General features: G+C 43.2%; 3 protein-coding genes across 3 annotated transcripts; 1 reads left to right on the forward strand and 2 right to left on the reverse strand.

Moving 5' to 3' along the window:
• Positions 1 to 255: 255 nt before the first annotated feature.
• On the reverse strand, positions 256 to 6986 carry LOC147243172 (heat shock protein HSP 90-alpha). Its single transcript, XM_086190386.1, has 11 exons — positions 6822 to 6986; positions 5167 to 5316; positions 4649 to 5015; positions 4414 to 4547; positions 3576 to 3890; positions 3315 to 3480; positions 2947 to 3137; positions 1949 to 2096; positions 1588 to 1856; positions 1153 to 1486; positions 256 to 1057 (listed from the first exon to the last, which is right to left on the reverse strand). The coding sequence occupies exons 2-11, from the start codon at positions 5314 to 5316 to the stop codon at positions 945 to 947; spliced, it is 2187 nt and encodes a 728-aa protein (XP_086046512.1). The 5' UTR covers positions 6822 to 6986; the 3' UTR covers positions 256 to 944.
• A 284-nt stretch (positions 6987 to 7270) lies between these two features.
• Positions 7271 to 13589, reverse strand: hsp90aa1.1 (heat shock protein 90, alpha (cytosolic), class A member 1, tandem duplicate 1). The gene is made up of 11 exons (XM_086190388.1): positions 13448 to 13589; positions 11912 to 12061; positions 11430 to 11796; positions 11206 to 11339; positions 9927 to 10232; positions 9668 to 9833; positions 9372 to 9562; positions 9119 to 9266; positions 8753 to 9021; positions 8300 to 8633; positions 7271 to 7703 (listed from the first exon to the last, which is right to left on the reverse strand). The coding sequence occupies exons 2-11, from the start codon at positions 12059 to 12061 to the stop codon at positions 7594 to 7596; spliced, it is 2175 nt and encodes a 724-aa protein (XP_086046514.1). The 5' UTR covers positions 13448 to 13589; the 3' UTR covers positions 7271 to 7593.
• A 2082-nt stretch (positions 13590 to 15671) lies between these two features.
• wdr20b (WD repeat domain 20b) lies at positions 15672 to 23328 on the forward strand. Its single transcript, XM_086190158.1, has 4 exons — positions 15672 to 15950; positions 19076 to 19258; positions 19351 to 20805; positions 21738 to 23328. The coding sequence occupies exons 1-4, from the start codon at positions 15702 to 15704 to the stop codon at positions 21792 to 21794; spliced, it is 1944 nt and encodes a 647-aa protein (XP_086046284.1). The 5' UTR covers positions 15672 to 15701; the 3' UTR covers positions 21795 to 23328.
• Positions 23329 to 23876: the final 548 nt, after the last annotated feature.

A 23876-nucleotide genomic window follows, 5' to 3' on the forward strand; every position in this document is an offset into this window, starting at 1 on the left:
GCTAAATTTGTATGTGATGGTTTTTCCACACAAAATATATAATGAACTCGTAAAACATGATGAAATTTTAATCCAAATGTATCTCCAGATTAATAAACGAGATGCTACCGAAGGGTTGTCTTGCTCCTGTGAAAATTACAACCAAGGGGTTTTACTTGTCATTGAGGCATTTCCTTATTACCACTTCTGCTGAACACTGGCTCTGACTATTCATTGACGCGCTGAGAGAAAAACTTAGCCACAAGACCTTGAATGACAAGTTGATTCATTTTAATTCCACATTACTGGATTCATATTCATCCAAATCATAAACAATCATGAAAAACTGGATAGGACATCTCCATGTGTAAACTTCCATGCATATTTTGAGAACCGTCTTGTACATACTGGCTAATTCCCTCACTGGGACACAACAGTGGTTTTTCTACTGTTAACAAGCAGCCCAGTTTGTAGAGAAAATTACCTTTAACTTGCAACATGACTGGCCAGTTGTGAGATCAGTCAGGAGGTACCCACTTACAAGTTTATTACCACTTTATTAGGCAATTATTGGCTTTTCACTCCCCACACTTCTTGTAAAGTCGAGGCAACTTGTTAACGTGTCTTGTAAATTAGAGACGGCCGAGTACCACTTCGTCAGGTGACTGGATGTCATGGTAAACGTTTATTCATAACCACCGTTTCCAAGTTAACAGTATCAATTTTGTTATATTTACAGTTAAAGAACACACATTAGAATGTCAAATACAAAAACAAATACAAAATGTTAAATTAACGAATAAAAATAAATCCTAAATGGAATTCATCTGAACCGCATATGCTGAACGCAAAGGCAGATGAGATATGGTCCAAAACAAAGATGGGGGGGGCATTCCAGGCTCATTTAAAACATTGAAATTTGATACAACACTACTTCTGAACGCCAGCAGGAGGCAGAAACAGGCCTAGTCCACCTCCTCCATCCTTGATGTGTCATCATCATCCCCTTCAAGGGGGGGCATGTCCTCAGTGGGAGCTGAGGTGCTATCGTCTGGAGTCATGTCATCTTCATCGATACCTAAATGAGAGAGAGGGAGAACAGGGCTTGTGAGTCATTCAACAGCAGTGAATTGCGCGACTTACGTGTGCACAAGGCAGAACAAAAATACTCACCAAGACCAAGCTTGATCATTCTGTAGATGCGATTTGAGTGGGTTTGGGGGTCATCCAGGGTGAACCCCGAGGACAGCAGGGCTGTTTCAAAGAGCAGGATGACCAGGTCCTTGACTGACTTGTCGTTCTTGTCGGCCTCTGCTTTCTGCCTCAGGGTCTCCACGATGGGGTGGTCGGGATTGATTTCAAGGTGCTTTTTAGCAGCCATGTAGCCCATGGTGGAGTTATCCCTCAGTGCCTGGGCCTTCATGATCCTCTCCATGTTGGCTGTCCAGCCATAGGTGCTGGTGACGATGCAGCAGGGGGAAGAGACTAGGCGATTGGAGACAGTGACCTGCAGACACAAACAAGGATTAATGCCATTTTCTGCATGCGTTGCACATCATGGTAGATATTTTCAAATGCTTAAACCTCCACGGCTGTTTCCATGCTCACCTTCTCCACCTTCTTCTCCAAGATGTCCTTCATGATCTTGCAGAGGTTTTCAAACTGAGCCTTCTTCTCCTCCTGCTTCTTCTTCTCGTCCTCATCCTCAGGCAGCTCCAGGCCTTCCTTGGTGACAGAAACCAGGTTCTTTCCCTCGAACTCCTTCAGCTGCTGGACGCAGTACTCGTCGATGGGCTCAATCATATAGATAACTTCTAGACCTGCTTTGCGAAGACGCTCCACGAAGGCAGAGTTGGCCACCTGGTCTTTGGTCTCACCTGAAATGGAGTCACAGAAGTGTTTGGAAAACTTGTGCGGTATCCAGTTGCACATGAACTGCCAACAGTTAAAAGATGAAGAGCACCCTCACCTGTGATATAGTAGATGTGTTTCTGATTTTCTTTCATACGGGTCAAGTAGTCTTTCAGGGAGACCATCTCGTCTCCAGAGGCTGAGGTGTAGTATCTCAACAGCTCAGACAGTTTCTTCCTGTTCTGCGAGTCCTCATGGATGCCAAGCTAGAAAACACAGAAAAGAAAAAAAAAACAAAAACATTCATCCAGCTGTCAGTAAGTGAGGTCAGATGACATCAGTTCAGACAATACTGAATTCTAGCTGACCATGAAACATGACCAAATGACAGTGGGGCAGAAAAGTCTTCTATTTGGACAGGAGATGGCAGCAATGAGCTCTGAATTAAGCTCAAATCAGCTTTTTATGGGGAAACTGGTGGCTACAGCACGAAAGGTCAAAAAGGAGCAAACCATAATCATTAACAATTCCACTTGTTATGGAGGCCAAGCTTGCCAAGCGTTGCACCTTTAAATAAATTCAATCCTGCTATAACAGACTTCTTGATTTGTGAATACATCTAACAGTTTGGGTTTAACGGTAAAAAAAAAAAAAAAAAGAAAGAAAGTTTAACTGAAATAAAACATGAGGAGAACTTGTACAGGGCTGCACGGTGGTGCAGTGGTCAGCACTGTGGCCTCACAGCAAGAAGGTTCCAGGTTCGAGTCCTGGCTCGGGCGTGGGATCTTTCTGTGTGGAGTTTGCATGTTCTCCCTGTGCCTGCGTGGGTTCTCTCCGGGTACTCCGGCTTCCTCCCACCGTCCAAAGACATGCAATTTGGGGACGAGGCTGATTGAATACTCTAAATTGACCGTAGGTATGAATGTGAGTGTGAATGGTTGTTCATCTCTGTATGTTGGCCCTGCGATGGACTGGCGACCTGTCCAGGGTGTACCCCGCCTCTCGCCCGTAGATGCTGGGATAGGCTCCAGCCCCCCCGCGACCCTTAATATGTAGGAATAAGCGGAAGCAGACGATGGATGGATGGAGAACTTGTACAGATCAAATGACTCCCACCTTGATGTTCTTTGAGAACTGCTCATAGTACTTCTTGTAGTTGTCCTTGTCCTCAGCGAGCTCAGTGAAAAGCTCCAGGCACTTCTTGACCAGGTTCTTGCGGATGACCTTCAGGATCTTGCTCTGCTGCAGCATCTCTCTGGAGATGTTCAGGGGCAGATCCTCAGAGTCCACCACACCCTTGATGAAATCTGGGGGGGGGGGGGGAATCACAAATTGGACTGACTAGCTTATCTAGCCTATCACTTCAAAAGTCAACACTGGATTTCCTCAGGCGAAAGGGCTTTGACCGCAGTCAATCACTGCTCATTTCTCTCTTTCTTGTATTCATGGGCAGAAGAGGATCCCACCACAGGGTTAGTACTCACTGAGGTATTCAGGAATGAGCTCGTCGCAGTTGTCCATGATGAAGACCCTGCGCACATACAGCTTGATATTGTTCTTCTTCTTCTTGTTCTCAAAGAGGTCAAAAGGAGCGCGACGAGGCACAAAGAGCAGGGCACGGAATTCCAGCTGGCCCTCCACTGAGAAGTGCTGTTGATAGTGGGTTGAATGAGTTTATTTGTTTGAACATTTCAAATTTGAACCACATATATTTCAAAAGTTGCAAACATAAAAAAGGGACCAACCTTGACAGCAAGGTGGTCCTCCCAGTCATTAGTCAGACTCTTGTAAAACTCTCCGTACTCCTCATTAGTGATGTCATCTGGGTTACGGGTCCACAGAGGTTTGGTCTTGTTCAGTTCTTCCTGGTCGATGTACTTCTCCTTGATCTTCTTCTTCTTCTTCTTTTTGTCTGAAGACTTGTCATGGTCGTGCTCCTCGTCTGACCCAACATCCTCAATCTCTGGCTTGTCCTCATCCTTCTCCTCATCTTCATCCTTGTCTTTCTCCTTCTCTTCTTCCTCGTCATCACTCACCTCCTTGTCGCGCTCTTTCTCCACCTGTATAAAAATACGTATTTACACAACTACCCAGACAATGAGCTGACAGCTGCTAGCTTAATGTTCAGTGGCAATTGCGTTGTGAAAGAGGGAATTTTGCAAAGTTGATAATACGAATATTTCTATACACCAACTTCCTCGATAGAATTTTCATTAATAAAATATTACAAAGACACCTCTTTCCAGACGGGTAGACGACAAGCTACAACTTATTTCATGAGAGCATTATGTCATGTAAGCGCTCAGACAGCACCAGCACAGAACACAAGTAATTTCCTAAAATGACCATGGCAAACCCTGGAGAAGTCCCTGTTTGTGATATCCAGGTTGATATAATACCATTTTGTTGCAAAATGTTCCAATAGAAACGCTAATGAATGTAAACAGGAATGTTTTAGAAATACTCATACTATGGGGATTGTACAGTATGACTTTAGCATTTATTGAGTGCTCTAAAGGAAGAAATGGGAGCAATATAATGCATGTATGGATTTTTCTACTGTCCTGAAGAAAGAGTACTTACAAAGAGTGTGATGGGGTAGCCAATGAACTGTGAGTGCTTCTTGACAATTTCTTTGACTCTTCGCTCCTCAAGGTATTCCGTCTGGTCCTCCTTTAGGTGCAGAATAACCTTTGTTCCTCGCCCCATTGGCTCAGCTACATGGGAAAAGATAAGTCAGCGGTGCAAAGTAGTTTTTCCTCACCAAATAAATGTAACTGTTGACTCGCCAGCTCGTACTGACATTAATATGACTTACAGTTATCCACTTTAACTGTGAAGGATCCACCGGCAGAGGATTCCCAGGCGTACTGCTCGTCATCGTTGTGCTTAGTGACGACTGTCACCTTCTCAGCCACCAGGTAGGCAGAGTAGAAACCCACACCAAACTGACCGATCATGGAGATGTCAGCGCCAGCTTGCAGAGCCTCCATGAAAGCCTTGGTGCCAGACTTGGCAATTGTTCCCAAGTTGTTTATCAGGTCAGCTTTGGTCATTCCGATACCGGTATCGATGAGGGTGAGGGTGCGTTCCTCTTTGTTGGGAATGATTTCAATTTTGAGATCCTTGCCACTCTCCAATTTGGAGGGGTCGGTGAGACTCTCGTAGCGGATTTTGTCCAGGGCCTGGAGTAAAGATAAATCATTCATGAATGCCTCTTGGCTCATTCCTGATTAGTGTAGTTGGATATTCATAGTCACAGCATCTGACAAAAAAAGATCAGTGCTGCCCATTAAACACCAACGTCACATTTGGGTCATATTTAGACAGACTTACATCTGAAGAGTTGGAGATGAGCTCTCTGAGGAAGATCTCTTTGTTGGAATAGAAAGTGTTGATGATCAGGGACATCAGCTGAGCAATCTCAGCCTGGAAGGCAAAAGTCTCAGCCTCCTCCTCCATCGGTTGGTCGTGCAATTCAGGCATCTAAGCAGAGAAGTCAGCACTTACTACAACATGCATTTATTACAAGTTTTACATGGCACCCAAGGCCAGGGTACCCATTTTGATGAACTGGCTGATGACTGTTTATTCTAAGTTTAGTGGAGTTTGAGGGGTAATGGGTTGCATTAAGTCAATAACCCTCTCTGACTTTGGCTTCAGCGTTTGGACTTTGATCTTGGAGGGTTCCTACTCTAATCTGAAGTTTTATTTTAAATCTGAAACCCATTTAATGTCACAGAGCATCTGGGTCATCTCAGGACACCACTCAATCAAAATGCACATGTAGTTTATGCTTCTTTAGTTTCCTCTTCAGTTTACTTTAAGTCCAATAATAAAAATAATCAAACGGCATGTGGTGGTTAACTAAGTGAGGAGTTTGCACGAGTAAAGCTAAGTCAGATATTACTGGCCATGTATTGTAGGTTTCTGTAGGCAGGTGGTGTGACAGACTGCCCTGCTTTGCTTACTGTTCCACCTGTCCATAATCCATCTTTAGAGACGAGACTAAGCCCACCTGATTCTGCCTTTGTGAATGTTGCATAATTAATTTAATCAGATGTCCCAGTGGAAATGTACAAACAAACAAACAAAAATCAATGAGAACTTTGGTGAATCGTGACCGTAATACACCTGTGGTCCAAACCTCCTCTCCTACTGACACATTCGATGACTGGTAGAACAGGAAGGAGCACATGGCTGGAATTGCAAATCATAAACGAGCATAAATCACCCCACCTGGCGGCTTCCCAGGCGAAATACAAGTTTCTAGAAGGTACTAGAGAGGCGAGTAGAACTCTAGCCGTTTCGATATCATATGCAAGCTCCTCCTCTGAACCAAATATCCTGCTGATGAGTGTCTGCCCCTAACTGATCTTGTTCTTCTGGTCAATGTGACGGTAAATCCCGAACTGACTCTATTAGCTCGGGGGAATCTGATTAAGGCTCATTTAGTACAGCGCGGGTTTCACCTAATTCCTGCCTGTCAAGTGCACCAATGATGGGCCTCATGGTCCATGTGGCTGTTGCCTTAACCACACGTATTAATCTGGTGCCAGTAGCATGTTGTAAAAAAATAAATAATTTAAAAAAAGTTTCGATGTGAAATTAAATCTGATTTCCCAGCGCGGGTCACTTAGTGAGCAACATTAATCCCTGATCTAATAAAAAAAAAGAAAAAGAAAAGAAATGGCAGCCCCCTTACTGTCAATATCGAATTATAATACGTTGAAACTAAACTAACGTTGAATTAGGTGCGCTATTTTAATACTGCCTTCACGAAAGCGAGCGTTTAAGTGCGGTAGCTAACAAATGTCGTGTTGTAAAACATCAAATCCAAGATGAAATATGCTGGATTTGCATCCTGTCAATGTTAAAGTCATGCTAGCCAACACATAACATAGATGTCAAATGTGCAGAGGGTTATTTCATCAATTGTTAACTTGCTAGAAATAAAAATAATAATAAAAAGAAATAGGTCATTAAATTACCTTGGTCCTCACAGTCCAAAACTCCCGTGTGAGATTAAGAACGGCGTTTTCTGAGGTGAAGACAACCCAGTTAGGTAGACGTCTACTGAGGACTGAAGAGTTGTGCGGCTTTTCTAGCCTGTAAGACTGGTCCAAAAATCCCTTCCCTACAGAGCTTCCAGAACCATCTGGAATCTTCCTCGCTACAGCTCAGTGGTGGCAGCTCATAGGCCCAGAGGGTTGTCAATCATTACCAAGAGGCGGGGCGAACGTAGAGGAAGCGACCGATTTGGGTGAGGACAAGGCGAGCGGGGCGAGAATCTCGAATGTACCTTGCGGTGTTGTTCATTGAACATTCCAGAACATGAAGCTTGTGGGCCACATGGAAGTGAATCACACAACCCTCCACTTGAAATACATTTCAGGCCGGTGTTCGTCTGAATGAACCAAAGTTAACGTTGAAAATCGCAGGTCATTTAGGGATAATCAAGACACAGGTCTTATTTCTAAGTGGATTTTATTACAAATTTGAATTCTTTTCATAGAAAATGTAACAAAAAGGCACATGAGTCAATTTAACAGTGACTTTATATTACTCTTTTTGGTTGCTAGCTCACAAGTACTGAGAAAGGCTAATATAAGCTTATTAACCACATTGTGGGTTACATTATTTTTGTTATAACAACCAGTTACTGTTTTAAGAAATGAATAATTGTGTTAAATGATGACTTGAGGAAAAAAAATAACTTACAAAAATTAAAAAAAAAAATGCAATTAAGCAGGAAAGAGTCTTTTAGTCAACTTCCTCCATTCTTGATGTGTCGTCATCTCCTTCCAAAACCGGCATGTCTTCATCAGCAGGCTGAATGAGGTCCTCAACTGCAGAGTCATCATCGTCGATGCCTGTGCATGAGAAGTACATTTATAGCAACCACGTTTCTGAATAAGCAGATTTATTCCTCACAGAGTGGTGTAGGAATGAGTCCCAAAACCTGGGATTAGGTTTGCACTGTTTGACATCTGGATCCCTCATCTCAATGTCGACGGGATTCTTTATAAGTTTTTAATGAATGCAGTAAAATAAGGTTGGCGGCTCTCACTAGCATAAGATATCTGAATGTTTTGCATCCCGAGATGAATCTAAGTCTGTAAAAACTGCAAATGTCATCGCACCAAAAGTATAAAAGGCGTGAAACATTGTGACCTTGTTGAAACCACACATCTGGGGAGAGGTTTGTTCAATGCACATTGATAGCTTTGTACATCTTATAAGTGCAGTTACTCTTTGAAAATCATGTAAGTGGTTTTCATTTTTTAAGATTATCATACTGAACAAAACGTGTCATTAATTTTTTTTTTTTTTCAATCGCATTTTTTTGGCAATTATCAAAAAATCCAGTGTGAAAATCCCATGGGCTCTTGGACAAGAGAACCCATGGTGACGTTAACTTCCAGGTCATCCTCTATTGTTTATGTTATGCCAGACACAAGAAACTCACCGAGCCCAAGCTTGATCATTCTGTAGATGCGGTTGGCGTGTGTCTGTGGGTCCTCCAGGGAGAATCCTGAAGACAGCAAGGAGGTTTCGAACAGGAGGATGACAAGGTCCTTCACCGCTTTATCGTTCTTGTCCGCCTCTGCCTTCTCTCTCAAGGTCTCAATGATAGGATGTAGGGGGTTGATCTCAAGGTGCTTCTTAGCGGTCATGTAGCCCATGGTGGAGTTATCTCTCAGGGCCTGAGATTTCATGATCCTCTCCATGTTGGCTGTCCAGCCATAGGTGCTGGTGACGATGCAGCAGGGGGAAGCCACCAAACGGTTGGACACAACTACCTGTCATAAATGAGTTTTTTTTTTTGTGGTTATTTTCAAATTCAAAAACATCATCAATAAAAAAAAAATATATTGTGTAATATCACTGGAATAGCCATTTCCTGCAGGAAAACTATTACCTTTTCTATCTTCTTGTCAAGGATGTCCTTCATGATCTTGCAAAGGTTCTCAAATTTATTTTTGAGTTCCTCCTGCTTCTTCTTCTCATCCTCATCCTCAGGCAGCTCCAGGCCTTCCTTGGTGACTGAAACCAGGCTCTTGCCATCATACTCCTTCAGCTGCTGGACGCAGTACTCGTCGATGGGCTCAATCATGTAAATGACCTCCAGACCTGCCTTGCGAAGACGCTCCACGAAGGCGGAGTTGGCCACCTGGTCTTTGGTCTCACCTGTTGAAGTTGAGAGGTTGCTGAATCAATCTAAGATCACTAAATCATAACAACTGGAAAAATCATTTAAAAAAAAAAAACGAATTAAATTACTAACCAGTAATATAGTAGATGTGTTTCTGGTTATCCTTCATCCGTGAAACGTAGTCCTTCAATGACACCATCTCATCCCCAGAGGCTGAAGTGTAGTATCGCAGCAGCTCGGACAGTTTCTTCCTGTTCTGTGAGTCTTCATGGATGCCAAGCTAAAACATAATTTATGTGTCACTTACTAACCAAACATGGAATTCAAACTCCTTCACTTTAAAGGGTCGAGGCTAATCTGAGGGAAGTCTGGTGGATCAATCTACCTTGATGTTCTTTGAGAACTGCTCATAGTACTTCTTGTAGTTGTCCTTGTCCTCAGCGAGCTCAGTGAAAAGTTCCAGGCACTTCTTGACCAGGTTCTTGCGGATGACCTTCAGGATCTTGCTCTGCTGCAGCATCTCTCTGGAGATGTTCAGGGGCAGATCCTCAGAGTCCACCACACCCTTGATGAAATCTAAAACAAGACAATAAATTCAAAGTTGTCAGCCAAGGATCTGCAGTGTTATTTCAGAGAAGAATGGACATCTACGGTGTGATGGTGTGTGACGTAGGCACTCACTGAGGTACTCGGGAATCAGCTCCTCACAGTTGTCCATGATGAAGACCCTGCGCACGTACAGCTTGATGTTGTTTCTCTTTTTCTTGTTCTCAAAGAGGTCAAAAGCCGCTCTTCTTGGCACAAAGAGCAAAGCACGGAACTCCAGCTGACCTTCCACTGAGAAGTGCTATGAATGCAAAAGACGGGAAAGAAAACACTTTAAAATATGACCTTAGGTGTTGATTGACTCTTTAAAGTGATTCCCTTCAAAGCAGCTTACCTTGACAGCCAGGTGGTCCTCCCAGTCATTGGTGAGACTCTTGTAGAACTCTCCATACTCATCATTAGTGATGTCATCAGGATTACGGGTCCAGATAGGCTTGGTCTTGTTCAGCTCTTGAGCGTCCATGTACTTCTCCTTGATTTTCTTCGTCCTCTTGTTCTTGTTTTCCTTTGAGTCCTCGTCTTCGTCGGAGCCCACATCTTCAATCTTGGGTTTGTCCTTGTTCTCAGCAGCCTCTTTCTCAACTTCCTCCACTTTCTCTCCCTCATCAAGGTCCACCTCTTTTTCTCTGGTCTTTTCCACCTTGGATAAATAAGAATAAGAGGAGGATTAGTTTGCATGTCAGTACCACTGGGTATGCTCAGGTGGTGAAGCGGTCGCTGGCATGCGTCCATTTGTCGTCAGGTTATCTAAGAAGCTCCAGCTCCGTGAGGTAAATTTGTGGAAGGGTAGGTAATATAACAAGGAACATGGGATTAGCTTTTGGAGGCAGGATATAGCAATTAGCTATATGTTTCTGGACGTGACAAAGATCAATTTCTGTCAAAGTCCTTGAGCCCAAGGTAGGAGCAGATCTTGATTATTAGATCTGTGATCCAGAATATGCATTCTTGAGATCGTCTATATCTCTTCAAAAATTAGCATTTTCTGATCAAATTTTTTCCTGCTATGTATCCCGTTTATAGGTACAATGTACGGCGGTATGGATTGTCTTCCAGAGGAGTGATCTGGAGGACCTTCCTCTGACGGTTGGGAAAAAAAATATTTATGAATATATTTTCACCACACACGGGGCTGCACGGTGGTGCAGTGGTTAGCACTGTGGCCTCACAGCAAGAAGGTTTCGGGTTCCGGCTCGGGCGCGGGATCTTTCTGTGTGGAGTTTGCATGTTCTCCCCGTGCCTGCGTGGGTTCTCTCCGGGAACTCCAGCTTCCTCCCACCATCCAAAGACATGCAATTTGGGGACTAGGCTGATTGGATTCTCTAAATTGACCATAGGTATGAATGTGGGTGTGAATGGTTGTTCGTCTCTGTATGTTGGCCCTGTGATGGACTGGCGACCTGTCCAGGGTGAACCCCGCCTCTCGCCCGTAGATGCTGGGATAGGCTCCAGCCCCCCCCGCGACCCTTACTAGTAAGGAATAAGCGGAAGACGACGATGGATGGATGGATTTTCACCACACAGTGTTCACACTGTATCCCCACAACTTCCCTGACAAATGCACTTGAGTTGTGTTTTTAGCTCACAGAGTTAAACTGCTGCTGAGAACTTACATAAAGTGTGATCGGGTAGCCAATGAACTGTGAGTGCTTCTTCACTACTTCCTTGATGCGCTTCTCCTCGCAATATTCCGTCTGATCTTCTTTGAGATGAAGTATCACTTTTGTGCCTCTTCCAATGGACTCTCCTAAAAGAAGCAATAAAATCAGTAACGAGTTTCAGACAATTAACCACACCAATTAATAATGGCAAAGATGAAGTGGGCAAAAAAACCTACCAGTGTCTGGTTTTACTGTGAAGGATCCTCCAGCTGCAGACTCCCACACGTACTGCTCGTCATCGTTGTGCTTGGTGATGACTGTCACCTTCTCAGCCACCAGGTAGGCAGAGTAGAAACCCACACCAAACTGACCGATCATGGAGATGTCAGCGCCGGCTTGCAAAGCCTCCATGAAAGCTTTGGTGCCAGACTTGGCAATTGTTCCCAAGTTGTTTATCAGGTCAGCTTTGGTCATTCCGATACCGGTATCGATGAGGGTGAGGGTGCGAGCGTGAAGGTCGGGTCTGATTTCAATCTTTAGCTCCTTGCAGGATTCAATCCTGCTGGGGTCTGTCAAGCTTTCATATCTGATTTTGTCCAAGGCCTGTGAGAGAGAGAGAGAGAGAGAGAGAGAGAGAGAGAGATGAGGGTGTCAAAAGAAATTTAGCTCATATGCATTTGATGAGTAAATGTAGTGATTTAATGCGTATGTCACTTACATCCGAAGAGTTGGAGATGAGCTCCCTGAGGAAGATCTCTTTGTTTGAGTAGAAGGTGTTGATAATGAGGGACATCAGCTGAGCAATCTCAGCCTGGAAGGCAAAGGTCTCCACCTCCTCCTCTGCAGCATGTCCAGCGTGCTCAGGCATCTGAGGAAGAGCACATGTTGTGTTTCAAATAAGCTGTCTTTGACACCTCATGCATGAGATGCAGATGGATGTGATAAAACCTTGAAATTTGTCAGAAAAAGACTGATAAAGGTATACAATTAAGGTTTGGCAGTGTGCTTATCTTAAAGTGTGTTTAATCGATTCAGTTGAGATTCAAATATATATATATATATATATATATATATATATATATATATATATATATATATATATATATATATCCATCCATCGTCATCTTCCGCTTATTCCTACATATTAAGGGTCGCGGGGGGGCTGGAGCCTATCCCAGCGTCAACGGCGAGAGGCGGGGTTCACCCTGGACAGGTCGCCAGTCCATCGCAGGGCCAACATACAGAGACTAACAACCATTCACACTCACATTCATACCTTCGGTCAGTTTAGAGTATCAATCAGCCTAGTCCCCAATTGCATGTTTTTGGACTGTGGGAGGAAGCCGGAGTACCCGGAGAGAACCCACGCAGACACGGGGAGAACATGCAAACTCCACACAGAAAGATCCCGTGCCCGAGCCGATATATATATATATATATATATATATATATATATATATATATATATATATATATATATATATATATATATATATATATATGTATATGTATATGTATATGTATATATATATTCTTTGACTTTATGTCCTGCTGTAACATTTGAGGACTCTCTCTCTCCCTCTCCCTACCACATGGCTTGGGGGAGGTAGCAGCACATGCTCCTTCTGTCAATCAAAGACTGTAAAATGGGTGGAGTTTGGATCATTTTCCCAACCCCCAATGGCTTCATTATGTGTCATTTAACACCTTTTTATATAACATGGAATGGTGGCTTGTAATTCAAAGGAGGACGAACATTTTAATTTGACGTTTCACCTTTAAGTCATCACGGTTGCATATTCTCAGACTTGTACAAGGGATTTCTCTTCAAGTCCTCTGTAATCTAAGCAAGTTTGGATCAATGCTGTTGCCTTGCATTAAAATGGGGCATTTACTCTTATACTTGTTTGTTTTATGTGTACATTTATCCTTTTATCCATGCCAACATGTGACGCTATGTCAGCTCTTTGTGCCAACCGGTTTCTTTCTCATCCACCATTGATCTCACACTCAGGGTCACCCTCAATGCCATGTGCTCCCAGCATGTTGCAGTCATATGAATGTGGCAAAGAAACAATCCTGTAAAACTAACAGGCATCAAAATTCTAAATTAAATGTACTTAGATTCATACTTGTTCATGTAATCTTTTTGGTAAGATTTATGTTTCTGACTGTGGTCCTATTAAGCTGCCAGTTAAGGCCGTCCCATATCTTTAATTCAGACACATACTGATTTCCGGTTCTCCAGGCTTACCTTGAATACTATCTGTCTTCAATCACCTCTAGTCAATGGTCATCAAATATCGCACTTCTTCGCTTGAAGAGCTCTGAATCTTTGCTTGCCACGACTCCAGGAGGCGTAAGTCCCACTTGGTGTGTTGAAGTCAGTATCCTGTGACTCTATGCGCACCCCCATGTCATGCCGGTGTCTTTTTATACTTCAGGGGTGGTTTCTAGAAGCTCCCATTCAGAAGCTTCCAGAAGATACGTACACTACAGTGAGGGGGGGGGGGGGGGTCAGCAAGGGAGGTGGCGAGTAAAGCACTGGAGCCCTAAAGTTTATGTGCCCTTATAGGGCTGCACAGTCGCAAGGAGTGCCTGTCACTCAGGATGAGAGCTTTCCTGATAGCTTGTCTAGCTGTGAGGCCTCATGCACAGCCCCCTCTCTTCTAGCAGCACAGCTGTGCATTGCCTTTGCTATCAGCTGCTGTCCTGCTACCCCTTTGGACACACACAAACCATACGGCCTCCTATTGACAGCTGCACACTCATGTCTTTTTTTGGTCCGCAACACTGGTGAAACTACACATTTCCCATATTTGAAGCAGATGTACGGACCTGTTGGTTCATGTGCTACAGTACATACAGACTCAGAAATGGCTGTATCTGAGTCAAGAACAGTTCTGTACTTACAAGTATCCCATTGAAGAATGTTTCCACAAAGGAAAATTCATCATCTCGAAAGTACAGAAGCCAAAAGTGCTACTTTTGATTAAGAGTGAGGAAGCTAACTGAACTGAAGGCAACACAATTGACACACAATGCTTCCTACTTTCTCTGCCAGAGAGTTCATATCATATCCATAAGCCCAGACTGCCCTTACGGGAACTTTTCTGGAGTTTTCAGTGAGAAAAGCGGAAGAATTTGAATAGTTGAGAGACACAGGTCCTGGTGATGGGCTGCTTGTGGATTTTGACACATCCTGCCTATGAAGAAATTAAAGTAGTTAACAAATTGAACCTGTAAAATGCAACAATTCACTATGAAACAATGCAGGATGGACTTTCTTGGAATTTGTCTCATTACCAAACAGAATCCTTGCACTTGTGTGATCTATTATTTTGTGCAGTTTTATGTTTAATCAATTACTGTAACTAACTGCAAGTCTAATTTGTACGTTTTGATATTAATTAAGGATTAAGCATGGTGGAGACAAGCCTGCAAGGATTTCTTGTCTCCTCCAAGCAGCACAATTTTTTTGCACTTCCATTTCTGTGCTATATTGTTATTCTCATAGCACAATGAAAACGCACGTGGCAGAATTGGAAAACTCCCTTGTGCGATTCTCATGAGAATGATAATTATGCATCATTATCACATCTGGAAAACATGCGTTACAGTTCAGAGAACAACAAAAGAAGGAATTATGATTTTCTAATATTCTCAGGGTTGCCTCACCCCCTCATGCTACATAAAATTTGTAATGTACGATTTGTTAAATACCACAAAGAGGAGTACATATTAAACCTGTCTGGCATGGTGCACTGGAAGTTTCTGGCCCAGTGTAGGTACAACCAGAAGATGGCAGTGTAGGACACTTGCAACAGATCTGTTATGTAATCCAAATGCTTCCAGTTGATAGGAGACACTACTAGAAGCTGCCCTCCAAGTGCATTAAATGTTGCAACCACTGCAAGATGATAGTGGCTGAAACTGAGAGCCAGATATACCATAGTTTAAATGTTTTTGTAAGAACAGATACACTCCAGTTAGCTGAACAATGCCAAGAAATATGCCGCTCATGACAACAGAGCATTTTCTGTCATATTTTGATCACAGGATTTAAAAAAAAATGTAATAAATCTTTTGTTCATTCAAATGACAGCTAAAACTTATTTAACAGGGTTAACCTTGGGTATACATATAAACGATATCAGGAGGCCTAAACGTATCCCATATCGCTGCTGGACATATAATTTATTTTACAGAGAAAAACATATTCAATCATGAGCGACATTTTTATTATTATTATTATTACTATTAAGATTATAACAGCTCGTTCACTTAGTATCAGTGTACTAAAATGTTGTTCATTTTACAAGTCTGATTAATAAAAGACCGTTTATTGGTTGGAGTCAGTTATAATACTAGTACAGTGTTTATTTTCTCGTTTTGTCTCACATGATTTGATATTTTTCTGTACGCATGACCGCTGGAGCTGTACGGGGCTGCACATGCGCCTTGTGTAACATCCGGGATTCGGATAAGGATGAACGCCAATTTCCAAGATGGCGGCGGAGGGAGGAGGGAAGGAGACGAACGAAATTAAAACTCAATTCACCACCCGAGAAGGCGTATATAAACTCCTCACGCACTCCGAATACAGCCGCCCGAACAGGGTGCCTTTCAACTCGCAGGGCTCCAATCCCGTTAAGGTCTCCTTCGTCAATGTAAACGACCAGTCCGGCAACGGCGACAGGATCTGTTTCAATGTGGGCCGGGAACTGTACTTTTATATCTACAAAGGTGTGAGAAAGGTAAACAATACTGACTGCAGCTACCAAGCCCGCGCTGTCCTGGAGCAGTTCGCCCATTTGGCATCTCCAAACGTGTTACACTCAGGCTGCCAACACCTTCATCTTCTGTCATTGAAGTGCGCAGCTTGTCTAGACAAGGCCATGTAGCAGACCTGGCTAAGTTAGGAGCTAATTAGCATCCTTGGCTAACGCCGCCACAGTTGTTTATGTCTTGGTGAGACTTGTGCACACTTAAAAAGTACGCTAGTCCCTCGGCTAGCATGAGTTGGCAGTGTCAGTATGATTTGCCAGTAACCTGTGTAACATCAGAAATGGCTTGTCATTCCTCATGGGGTGTTTGTTTATGTTCTTTACATGATATTAAGTTTAAAGTGTTAACCATTATGAGATGATGTTATCGCAGAAATGGTTGTGAGCTTTGGAAGTAACAATGATGTGTAGCTGGTATTGGGGATGTGATGATGATGATGATTGTGTGTGTGTGTGTGTGTGTGTGTGTGTGTGTGTGTGTGAGTTTATATGTTTGTGTGTTTATATATATATATATATATATATATATATATATATATATATATATATATATATATATATATATATACACACACACACACACACCCCTGTCAGGGTTTAGATGTGATGCAATGTGACCTACTGTTCAGTTGCACACTGTGCTGATGTCATTGCAGCAAGCCACTTTAGGTTTTGTTTGGTGGGATGGACTGGCAGGGGTTTGCGTGCTGCTGATGTGGCTCCTCTGTTTGGAGAGTACAATCATGGTTAGAGCTGACAGGCTTTTGTGGTATTTTTCAAGACAGTTTCAGATAATACCATTGGGCCTCATTATTAAAATGTTCTTGTGCACAACTTTGTTTGGAAAAGAACATTCCAACTTCTTGGAATACACTTGTTAGATCAGACAAGAAAATCTTTCCTTTCTGTCCTGTGTGGCTGAGACCATGAACAATGGATGGGTCAGATTTGTGTACCTCTTTTTTTACCTGGTCAGTTTCCAAAACTTGTAGTTCCCTCTCAGTTCATCTGTTCTTGATAGGTGAGGTTCAGGATCTTGATTTGTTCCCAAGAGTTTGTCCTCATTCTCTCTCCCAAAGCTAGACAGGAGGAGCGGTTGCTCTTGTTTGTTTTTGTTGGCAAGATTTACCATGGAGCAATTGAGGGGCTGTCTGTCACTGGAATCCGGAGGTGTCTCAGTGTCCGATTCGGAAACAAATACTGTTTCTTTCAATGTTGAATTGTAGTTTCATTCCAAATACTCCACCCAGCCCTAGTTGTATAACTGCAGCCAAAGACAATCATGGAGAAAAGGGTAATGTTTTTTGATAGAGGGATGCTAACAGTTATTACCCAGTACTATTCATTGTGCTTGGTTAACTAGCAGCTACCTAATGCACACAGAGAGGAGATTTTCTGCTTTTGGGGAGGACCACAAATAAATGTATTTCCCTAAAAAAAATCATTTGGCCCTTTTTTCAGTTTGCTTTTTAATCTTGCGGACAAAGAACAAAGCCTGGGGGCTATTTGTGACTCATTTTTTCCTGATGTCTATTGTTTTCCTCTCTTACATTCAAGTCTTTGTGAGCTTGGGAGGTTACCAGTTACAGGGGGTACACAATAGATATCATCGGTCAGTTATCGGGCTTTGCTTCCGGTCTAGAGGACAAAATTCTTGCAGTGCTAAAGAACACACTTGTGCTTAAGAACATTTCATGAACAAGGTCCATTCTTACAATAAAAGATTACATTGATTTTTGTTGCTGTAAAAGATATGGTAGACTCTTATTGTTACAATTCAGCAAAACAGAAATGATTTCAGTTCAGGTTCAGCATGAAGAGGCTGTTTATGCTCACAGAGTTGAAACAATCACTTGAGCCTGCTTTTCATAATTTGTTGTGTTTTGCACAGATGGGTCAGTCTACATATATGTGAGTGTGATAGGTTGCCCTGTCAAATCTGTAAAACAAGAGCATGCATAATATGACCAACTGACCTCCTGAAGCATTAATAATATTACCCTAGAGAAAACCCCGCCACCCTACAACAGCTCAGATAGTCCTACAACTGCCTAAATTTAGTTTTTGACTCTTATAGAACGTCCATGTCCTGTCCACTGACCTCCATTGGCAACAGAGGGCTGTTAAACTTCTCCTTCTGCTCGTGTCCTCTTAGTTTTGAAACTATGATCTTGGCCTTTACTAGAGGAGTAAACTGCTACATGTGTAACTGCAGCCCAGCTTGATCTGCGTTTGCGCACTTGATGTGTGGATTGTCACTGATTAGATAGAAAATGTAAAGAACAGGAAGAATGCCGTGTAAAATACTGTGCTTGCTATTCCAGCAACGTTGTAGTGTTAGAAATGACATGGTGTTATTGAGGACTTTATAGTTGTATTTGATAGGTTCCACTCTTCCTCCTTTCATGCACCCACAAGAACATCACCGTAGGTTCACCTAATATTGGACATTTCTCTTCTGCCTATTCACAATAATTAAAGAGACTTTGCAGTGATTAAATAGGCCTTGGGGGTAACCTTGTACCGATCGCATGGTCGGTGACATTGCTGATATAATTGGAAAAGAAACAAAATTTCAGTTTAAATCAACTTTATGTGTTCTTAATCACATCAGAAGCCTCATGCATCTGGCTGTGCAGGCCCTCCCCCTTTTTTTTTTCTTTTTGGAAAATTACTTTGTTCCCATGTGTTAGAATTACTGTTATGAACCAGAAATAATTCATGTTGTCATTTTTGGCCACTGACCAAGATTTGATAGCAGCCATGTGTACTTTATGTCTAACAATCTTGTGTGGTATATTATACCACACAAGATTGTTAGATTTGATGTTTTCCTGTCACCTAAGTGTTTGTTTGGCACAATCTCTGGTTTTCCTGACTTAGCTTGATTTCCTTGGAGAATTGTTCAACTGTGCAACAGGACGTTCCCTCTTACATCTTTGTATCAGATGTCAACTTAATACTGGCTGTAGATTTACGGAACAGTTGTCCATTCATTCCACATACTCAGGACACATTCCAGGTGGGGCAGTTTGCATTTAGGGCTCAGTCTTAAAGTCTTTAACTCATCTGTGTATACTTTCCTATCATTTTAGGCTGCTGATCTCAGTAAGCCCATAGACAAGAGGATATACAAAGGAACACAGCCCACATGCCATGACTTCAACCCCCTCACAGCGACAGCAGAGAGTGTCTCCCTGCTGGTGGGCTTCTCAGCGGGCCAGGTGCAGCTCATAGACCCGATAAAGAAGGAAACCAGCAAGCTCTTTAATGAAGAGGTGGGTTCTGGTATCAATCTGAGGAAGTAATGCTGAAACTGACTTAAATAAACTGATCACAACTTCTCTGTGTTTCTTCCACTTCCCCTCAGAGACTAATTGACAAGTCACGAGTAACATGTGTGCGATGGGTTCCTGGTTCGGAGAGCCTGTTTCTGGTGGCTCATTCCAGTGGCAGCATGTACTTGTACAACGTAGAAAACACCTGTGGCACCACAGCACCTAACTACCAGCTCCTGAAGCAGGGGGAGAACTATGCTGTGCATACCTGCAAGAGCAAATCAGCACGCAACCCATTGTTACGGTGGACAGTGGGTGAAGGGGCGCTCAATGAGTTTGCCTTCTCCCCGGATGGCAAGTTTCTGGCTTGTGCAAGCCAGGATGGCTTTCTGCGGGTATTTGGCTTTGATGCTGCAGAGCTGCACGGAACAATGAAGAGCTACTTTGGTGGCTTACTGTGTGTGTGTTGGAGCCCCGATGGACGATATATTGTTGCAGGAGGAGAGGACGATCTGGTGACTGTGTGGTCATTTTCAGACTGCAGAGTGATCGCACGGGGACACGGTCACAAGTCGTGGGTGAGTGTGGTGGCATTTGACCACTGTACCACCAGTGTGGAGGATGGGGACCCCCCTGCTGAGTTCAGTGGTAGCGATGAGGACTTCTATGAACAGATTCACTTTAGCGCAGGTAGAGACAGAGCTAACAGCGCTCATTCTCGGCTTTCTAAGAGAAACTCTACAGACAGTCGGCCTGTTAGTGTGACCTATAGATTTGGTTCAGTGGGCCAGGATACCCAGCTGTGTCTGTGGGACCTTACTGAGGACATACTCTTCCCTCATCTCCCTTTGTCTCGTACAAGGACTCACACTAATGTTATGAGTGCCACAAGCCCTCCAGCCACTGGACAAACTACTACTACTAGTACTACTACTACTTCTTCTACTACTACTACTACAACAACAACAACAACAACAACAACATGCACTAGCACCACTAATACTGGTGGCACCAATGGTAAAGACAGCATTAGCAATACTAGCACCAGTGGCAACCCAGCGAATTCCCTTCCAGGCACCTTGCCACGGTCCAATAGCTTGCCACACTCCAACCCAGCAGGGGGCAGCACCCCCAACAGTCACACAGGCAGCAGCAGTAACAGCAGCAGCAGCACGAAGGGCAACAGCATCATTGACAGTGCTTTCATTGCCACCGGTGTCAGCAAATTTGCCACACTGTCAATACACGACTCCCGCAAGGAGCGCCACGAGAAGGACCACAAACGAAACCACAGCATGGGCCACATCAGCAGCAAGAGCAGTGACAAGCTCAACCAGCTCAGCTCGTCACGAACGTCAAAAGCTGAGACAACAAAGACTCTGGGAACAACACTGTGCCCTCGCATGGAGGACGTGCCGCTGCTGGAGCCGCTGGTGTGCAAGAAGATCGCTCACGAGAGACTCACTGTGTTAATCTTCCTTGAGGACTGTCTGGTAACAGCCTGTCAGGAGGGTTTCGTTTGCACATGGGCTAGGCCCGGGAAAGTGGTGAGTGACAGGCCTCCCGGGGATACTGTCATGTGACACCTCTAAACTCACACTGTTTTGAATACAGGCCTTTTCGCACTGCATTCAGAAGCTCCCAACACCACCACTGTGCACAACCAAAGGTTTTGGTTATTTTAGGTTTCAAACTAAACTCTTCCGCACTCTCATGGTTAACAGCACATGTTCTCTGACAGTAAACCTCATGGCCTCTGTGTAGAGTGCTGCAGGGATCTTATGGGCCAACCCGGACATTGGTATCACAGTTGTTCCCTCGACCAAAGGGGCCGAGGGGATTTTTATTTTGATTACTGACAAAAATAAACTATAGAAAACCAAATTTTGATACTTTTATGATATGATTTGCAAAATATCTTCACTAAAGAACACCACAAGTATTATCTTTGAATCCAGTGGGTAGAAGTACAATGCTAACAGTATGTCACAAACAACGCTGTGCACGTGCAGCCTGGCCGTCACCACAACTGGCTTTGTCTTTCCTCCGTTTTTGGCAAGATGGTGTTCGATGTCGGTGACAACTCGTGTGTCCAACTCAGTGTTTTCATGAGTTAGCTGAAAAAGTACGAAACTCAAGAAAGATGGTAAACTCACTGTTAAAAACCACATATTGCAGTAATCAGAGTGACACGTACCAGTGTTATATACGTTGCATAAAATACACATGAAGTTGTCTGTGTAAATGTCAAGCAGCCCAGCTTTTATTTTCAGTTTTGGTCCTCCCAGAGTAGACCTTGTTTTAAAAAAAACCCAAAACCAATCCCATAGAGTTTTCGAGGAGGGACGCAGCCATTCCACAATGCTCCCGTACCTCTGGGTTCTAGGACTCATTCCTGCTGCACTCTACTCAGCCTCATTGATTAAATCCAGGATGGGCTGTTGTTTGTTATCAATGTGTGTTATCTGTCTCTCCACAGGGATTGCTATCATCTCAAAACAACCCAGCCAACTCCCCCAGTGGAACAGTAGTATAGCCCCAGTGCAGGTGCTGCTAATGACAGCTCCATGCAACAGAGACGGGGATGGCCAAGGCCCCGCAGCGCTTCTCCACACACTGTCTATCACACAACACATGACCCGCCAGTGTCATCATCATTCCCATTACTACAACCACCTCAGACGCTGTCTTTGTGTTACCGCTCATGTTTAAATAACCCATGATGGCTGAGCCAGATTTAGAAACTCCTCTAGCGTGGGGATGAGGGGGGGGGGGGGGGGGGCGGGAAAAGGGTGCTATTAGAAGTAAGCAGGCTAGCTTTAAATCGTCCAGGAGGTGTGACCGGCTCCTTCATCCTTCGTGCCTGTAGATCTTCAAAGACGTGTCCCGGTTGAAACCCCGACCATCTGTGTGATCTAATTCAGACATGCTTCCCATATCTTGTTACAAAGGGAATAAAATGAGGGATTATTTAGAAGCGGTGGTACATAACCCAGCCCGAGTCCCTTTCATGTATTTTTCTTTTTGTTTGTACCTCCTGGGCGATCCCTCATGCAGACACAATCTCCCAACACCTGTTCAAGAGACTGCTTTATACTTTCTTAATAAGAGGTATCACACTAAGTGTATTTGCACAGATTTGTTGTTCTTTCGTACTCGTTCTCTCTCTTCCCCCCCCCCCCTTCATTTTTTTTTTTTTTTTTTTAATTCATAGAAAAATATTTCAGCTTTGGAAGCACTTAGGGAAAAGGCTCGTTGTTGCCCTCGGTCTCGACGCTGGATGCTGCAATCATAGTTTTTTATTTGGAGAAAAAAAATGTTTGCACTTAAAAAGAGTTTGTTAGAGGAGAATGGATTTACATTTTTTTGGAGTGTGTAAGGACTCCTTGACAAGGTTGTAATATAAATAGAATTAAAACCTTTGTATCTATTGAACATTTATTTTAATATTGTTTCAGATTAAATGGGCTCTGTATTATATGTAAATATTGTACTTCATGATTTATGGATGACATGTTCATTGTTAGTTCCTCATGTCAGAAAATAGAGCTATTTCTAATACAGAAAATCTATACCTAATATTAAAATTAATCTTGAATATGCAGATGATTTTTTTTTTTCCTGTTCTGTTGTACATAAAGAGAGAATTCAGGTGTATTTTTTATTAATGCAATGTTTGGTATAGGAGATGTCTATGAGATCCTCTTATCTAACAGGTAGTGCTGAATGCTAGCTAGCCTGTCACTGCAGATTCCTTTACAACCTAGGCAGGTCGCAGCGGTCTAGTTCAGCCATCACTCCGAGCTCAGGTAAATCACAGGAAGACTAACGCTGGCGTAGTTACCCCCCCCCCCTCCCCCCCCGCACCTTAAAGCACCCGTCCAGTAACGTTACGAGTTCGACTGACTAACTAGACTGACGTGTCCTAATGACGTTTTACACTGTTCATGTCAGCGCTTCACTGCGGGTGCTTGAGGTTGAGGGTGTTCCTCTCAAGAACCCACATAGGAAGACTTGAGGATTTCAACAGTGGGAGCCTTTTCCTCCATGTGACGCCTATTAAACAGCTTTGCCAGACTATGATATTGCTTCTGTGTCACTTCTTCTTAAGGTGTGTGTGTGTGTGAGTATAAATGAAATATATAGATGGTATGAATAGTATGTTTTCATGTCTTAACTGTTGCGTGAGACATTAGAGTCAGATGGGAGATTAAGGCACAGGTGTCGGCGGCCATCTTGCTCTTCACTTTTCTGATGGATAAACTTAAGTTTTGACAGGCGTTTTTAGATCTATAACTTCCCCTTCAGAGCCAGCGTGCATGTAAGGCCTGAAAGAACAATACTGGAAGTGAATGTGTTGTTAAACCGGGCCTGTTGACATGTACAGATGCAACTTTAGCCTTATACCTCTACATGTCTCAGTTTTAAGAAGTGTTTTGTAGTTTTTAAACGTTTATACTTGGGGTTTAAGTACGAAGTCGGCCTACAGCACAAACCAGACTGAAAACTACTGGTTTGTACTCGACTCGCTCAGTAAAATCCATGCCAAGTCAAATTATATCAAGGCAACATGCTGTAGAGTGTAAAAAAGCCCAAAACTAGATTTTACTGTCTGAAC

Source organism: Aulostomus chinensis, chromosome 20 (genome assembly GCF_037954235.1).
Source record: "Aulostomus chinensis isolate RoL2024-O1b breed Wild chromosome 20, RoL_Achi_v1.0, whole genome shotgun sequence".
NCBI lineage: Eukaryota > Metazoa > Chordata > Actinopteri > Syngnathiformes > Aulostomidae > Aulostomus > Aulostomus chinensis.

What these genes read in the sequence shown, in the direction of transcription:
- LOC147243172 (XM_086190386.1), bottom strand. Translation starts at nt 5,316, where the DNA reads ATGCCTGAATTGCACGACCAACCGATGGAGGAGGAGGCTGAGACTTTT. An exon ending in GCTACCCCATCACACTCTTT is followed by an intron (nt 3,891 to 4,413) that starts GTAAGTACTCTT and finishes ATTTTTATACAG; the next exon opens with GTGGAGAAAGAGCGCGACAA. An exon ending in TGGAGAAGAAGGTGGAGAAG is followed by an intron (nt 1,487 to 1,587) that starts GTGAGCATGGAA and finishes TTGTGTCTGCAG; the next exon opens with GTCACTGTCTCCAATCGCCT.
- hsp90aa1.1 (XM_086190388.1), bottom strand. Translation starts at nt 12,061, where the DNA reads ATGCCTGAGCACGCTGGACATGCTGCAGAGGAGGAGGTGGAGACCTTT. An exon ending in CACAGTAAAACCAGACACTG is followed by an intron (nt 11,340 to 11,429) that starts GTAGGTTTTTTT and finishes TGCTTCTTTTAG; the next exon opens with GAGAGTCCATTGGAAGAGGC. An exon ending in TTGACAAGAAGATAGAAAAG is followed by an intron (nt 8,634 to 8,752) that starts GTAATAGTTTTC and finishes CATTTATGACAG; the next exon opens with GTAGTTGTGTCCAACCGTTT.
- wdr20b (XM_086190158.1), top strand. Translation starts at nt 15,702, where the DNA reads ATGGCGGCGGAGGGAGGAGGGAAGGAGACGAACGAAATTAAAACTCAA. An exon ending in TCTACAAAGGTGTGAGAAAG is followed by an intron (nt 15,951 to 19,075) that starts GTAAACAATACT and finishes CTATCATTTTAG; the next exon opens with GCTGCTGATCTCAGTAAGCC. An exon ending in GCAAGCTCTTTAATGAAGAG is followed by an intron (nt 19,259 to 19,350) that starts GTGGGTTCTGGT and finishes ACTTCCCCTCAG; the next exon opens with AGACTAATTGACAAGTCACG.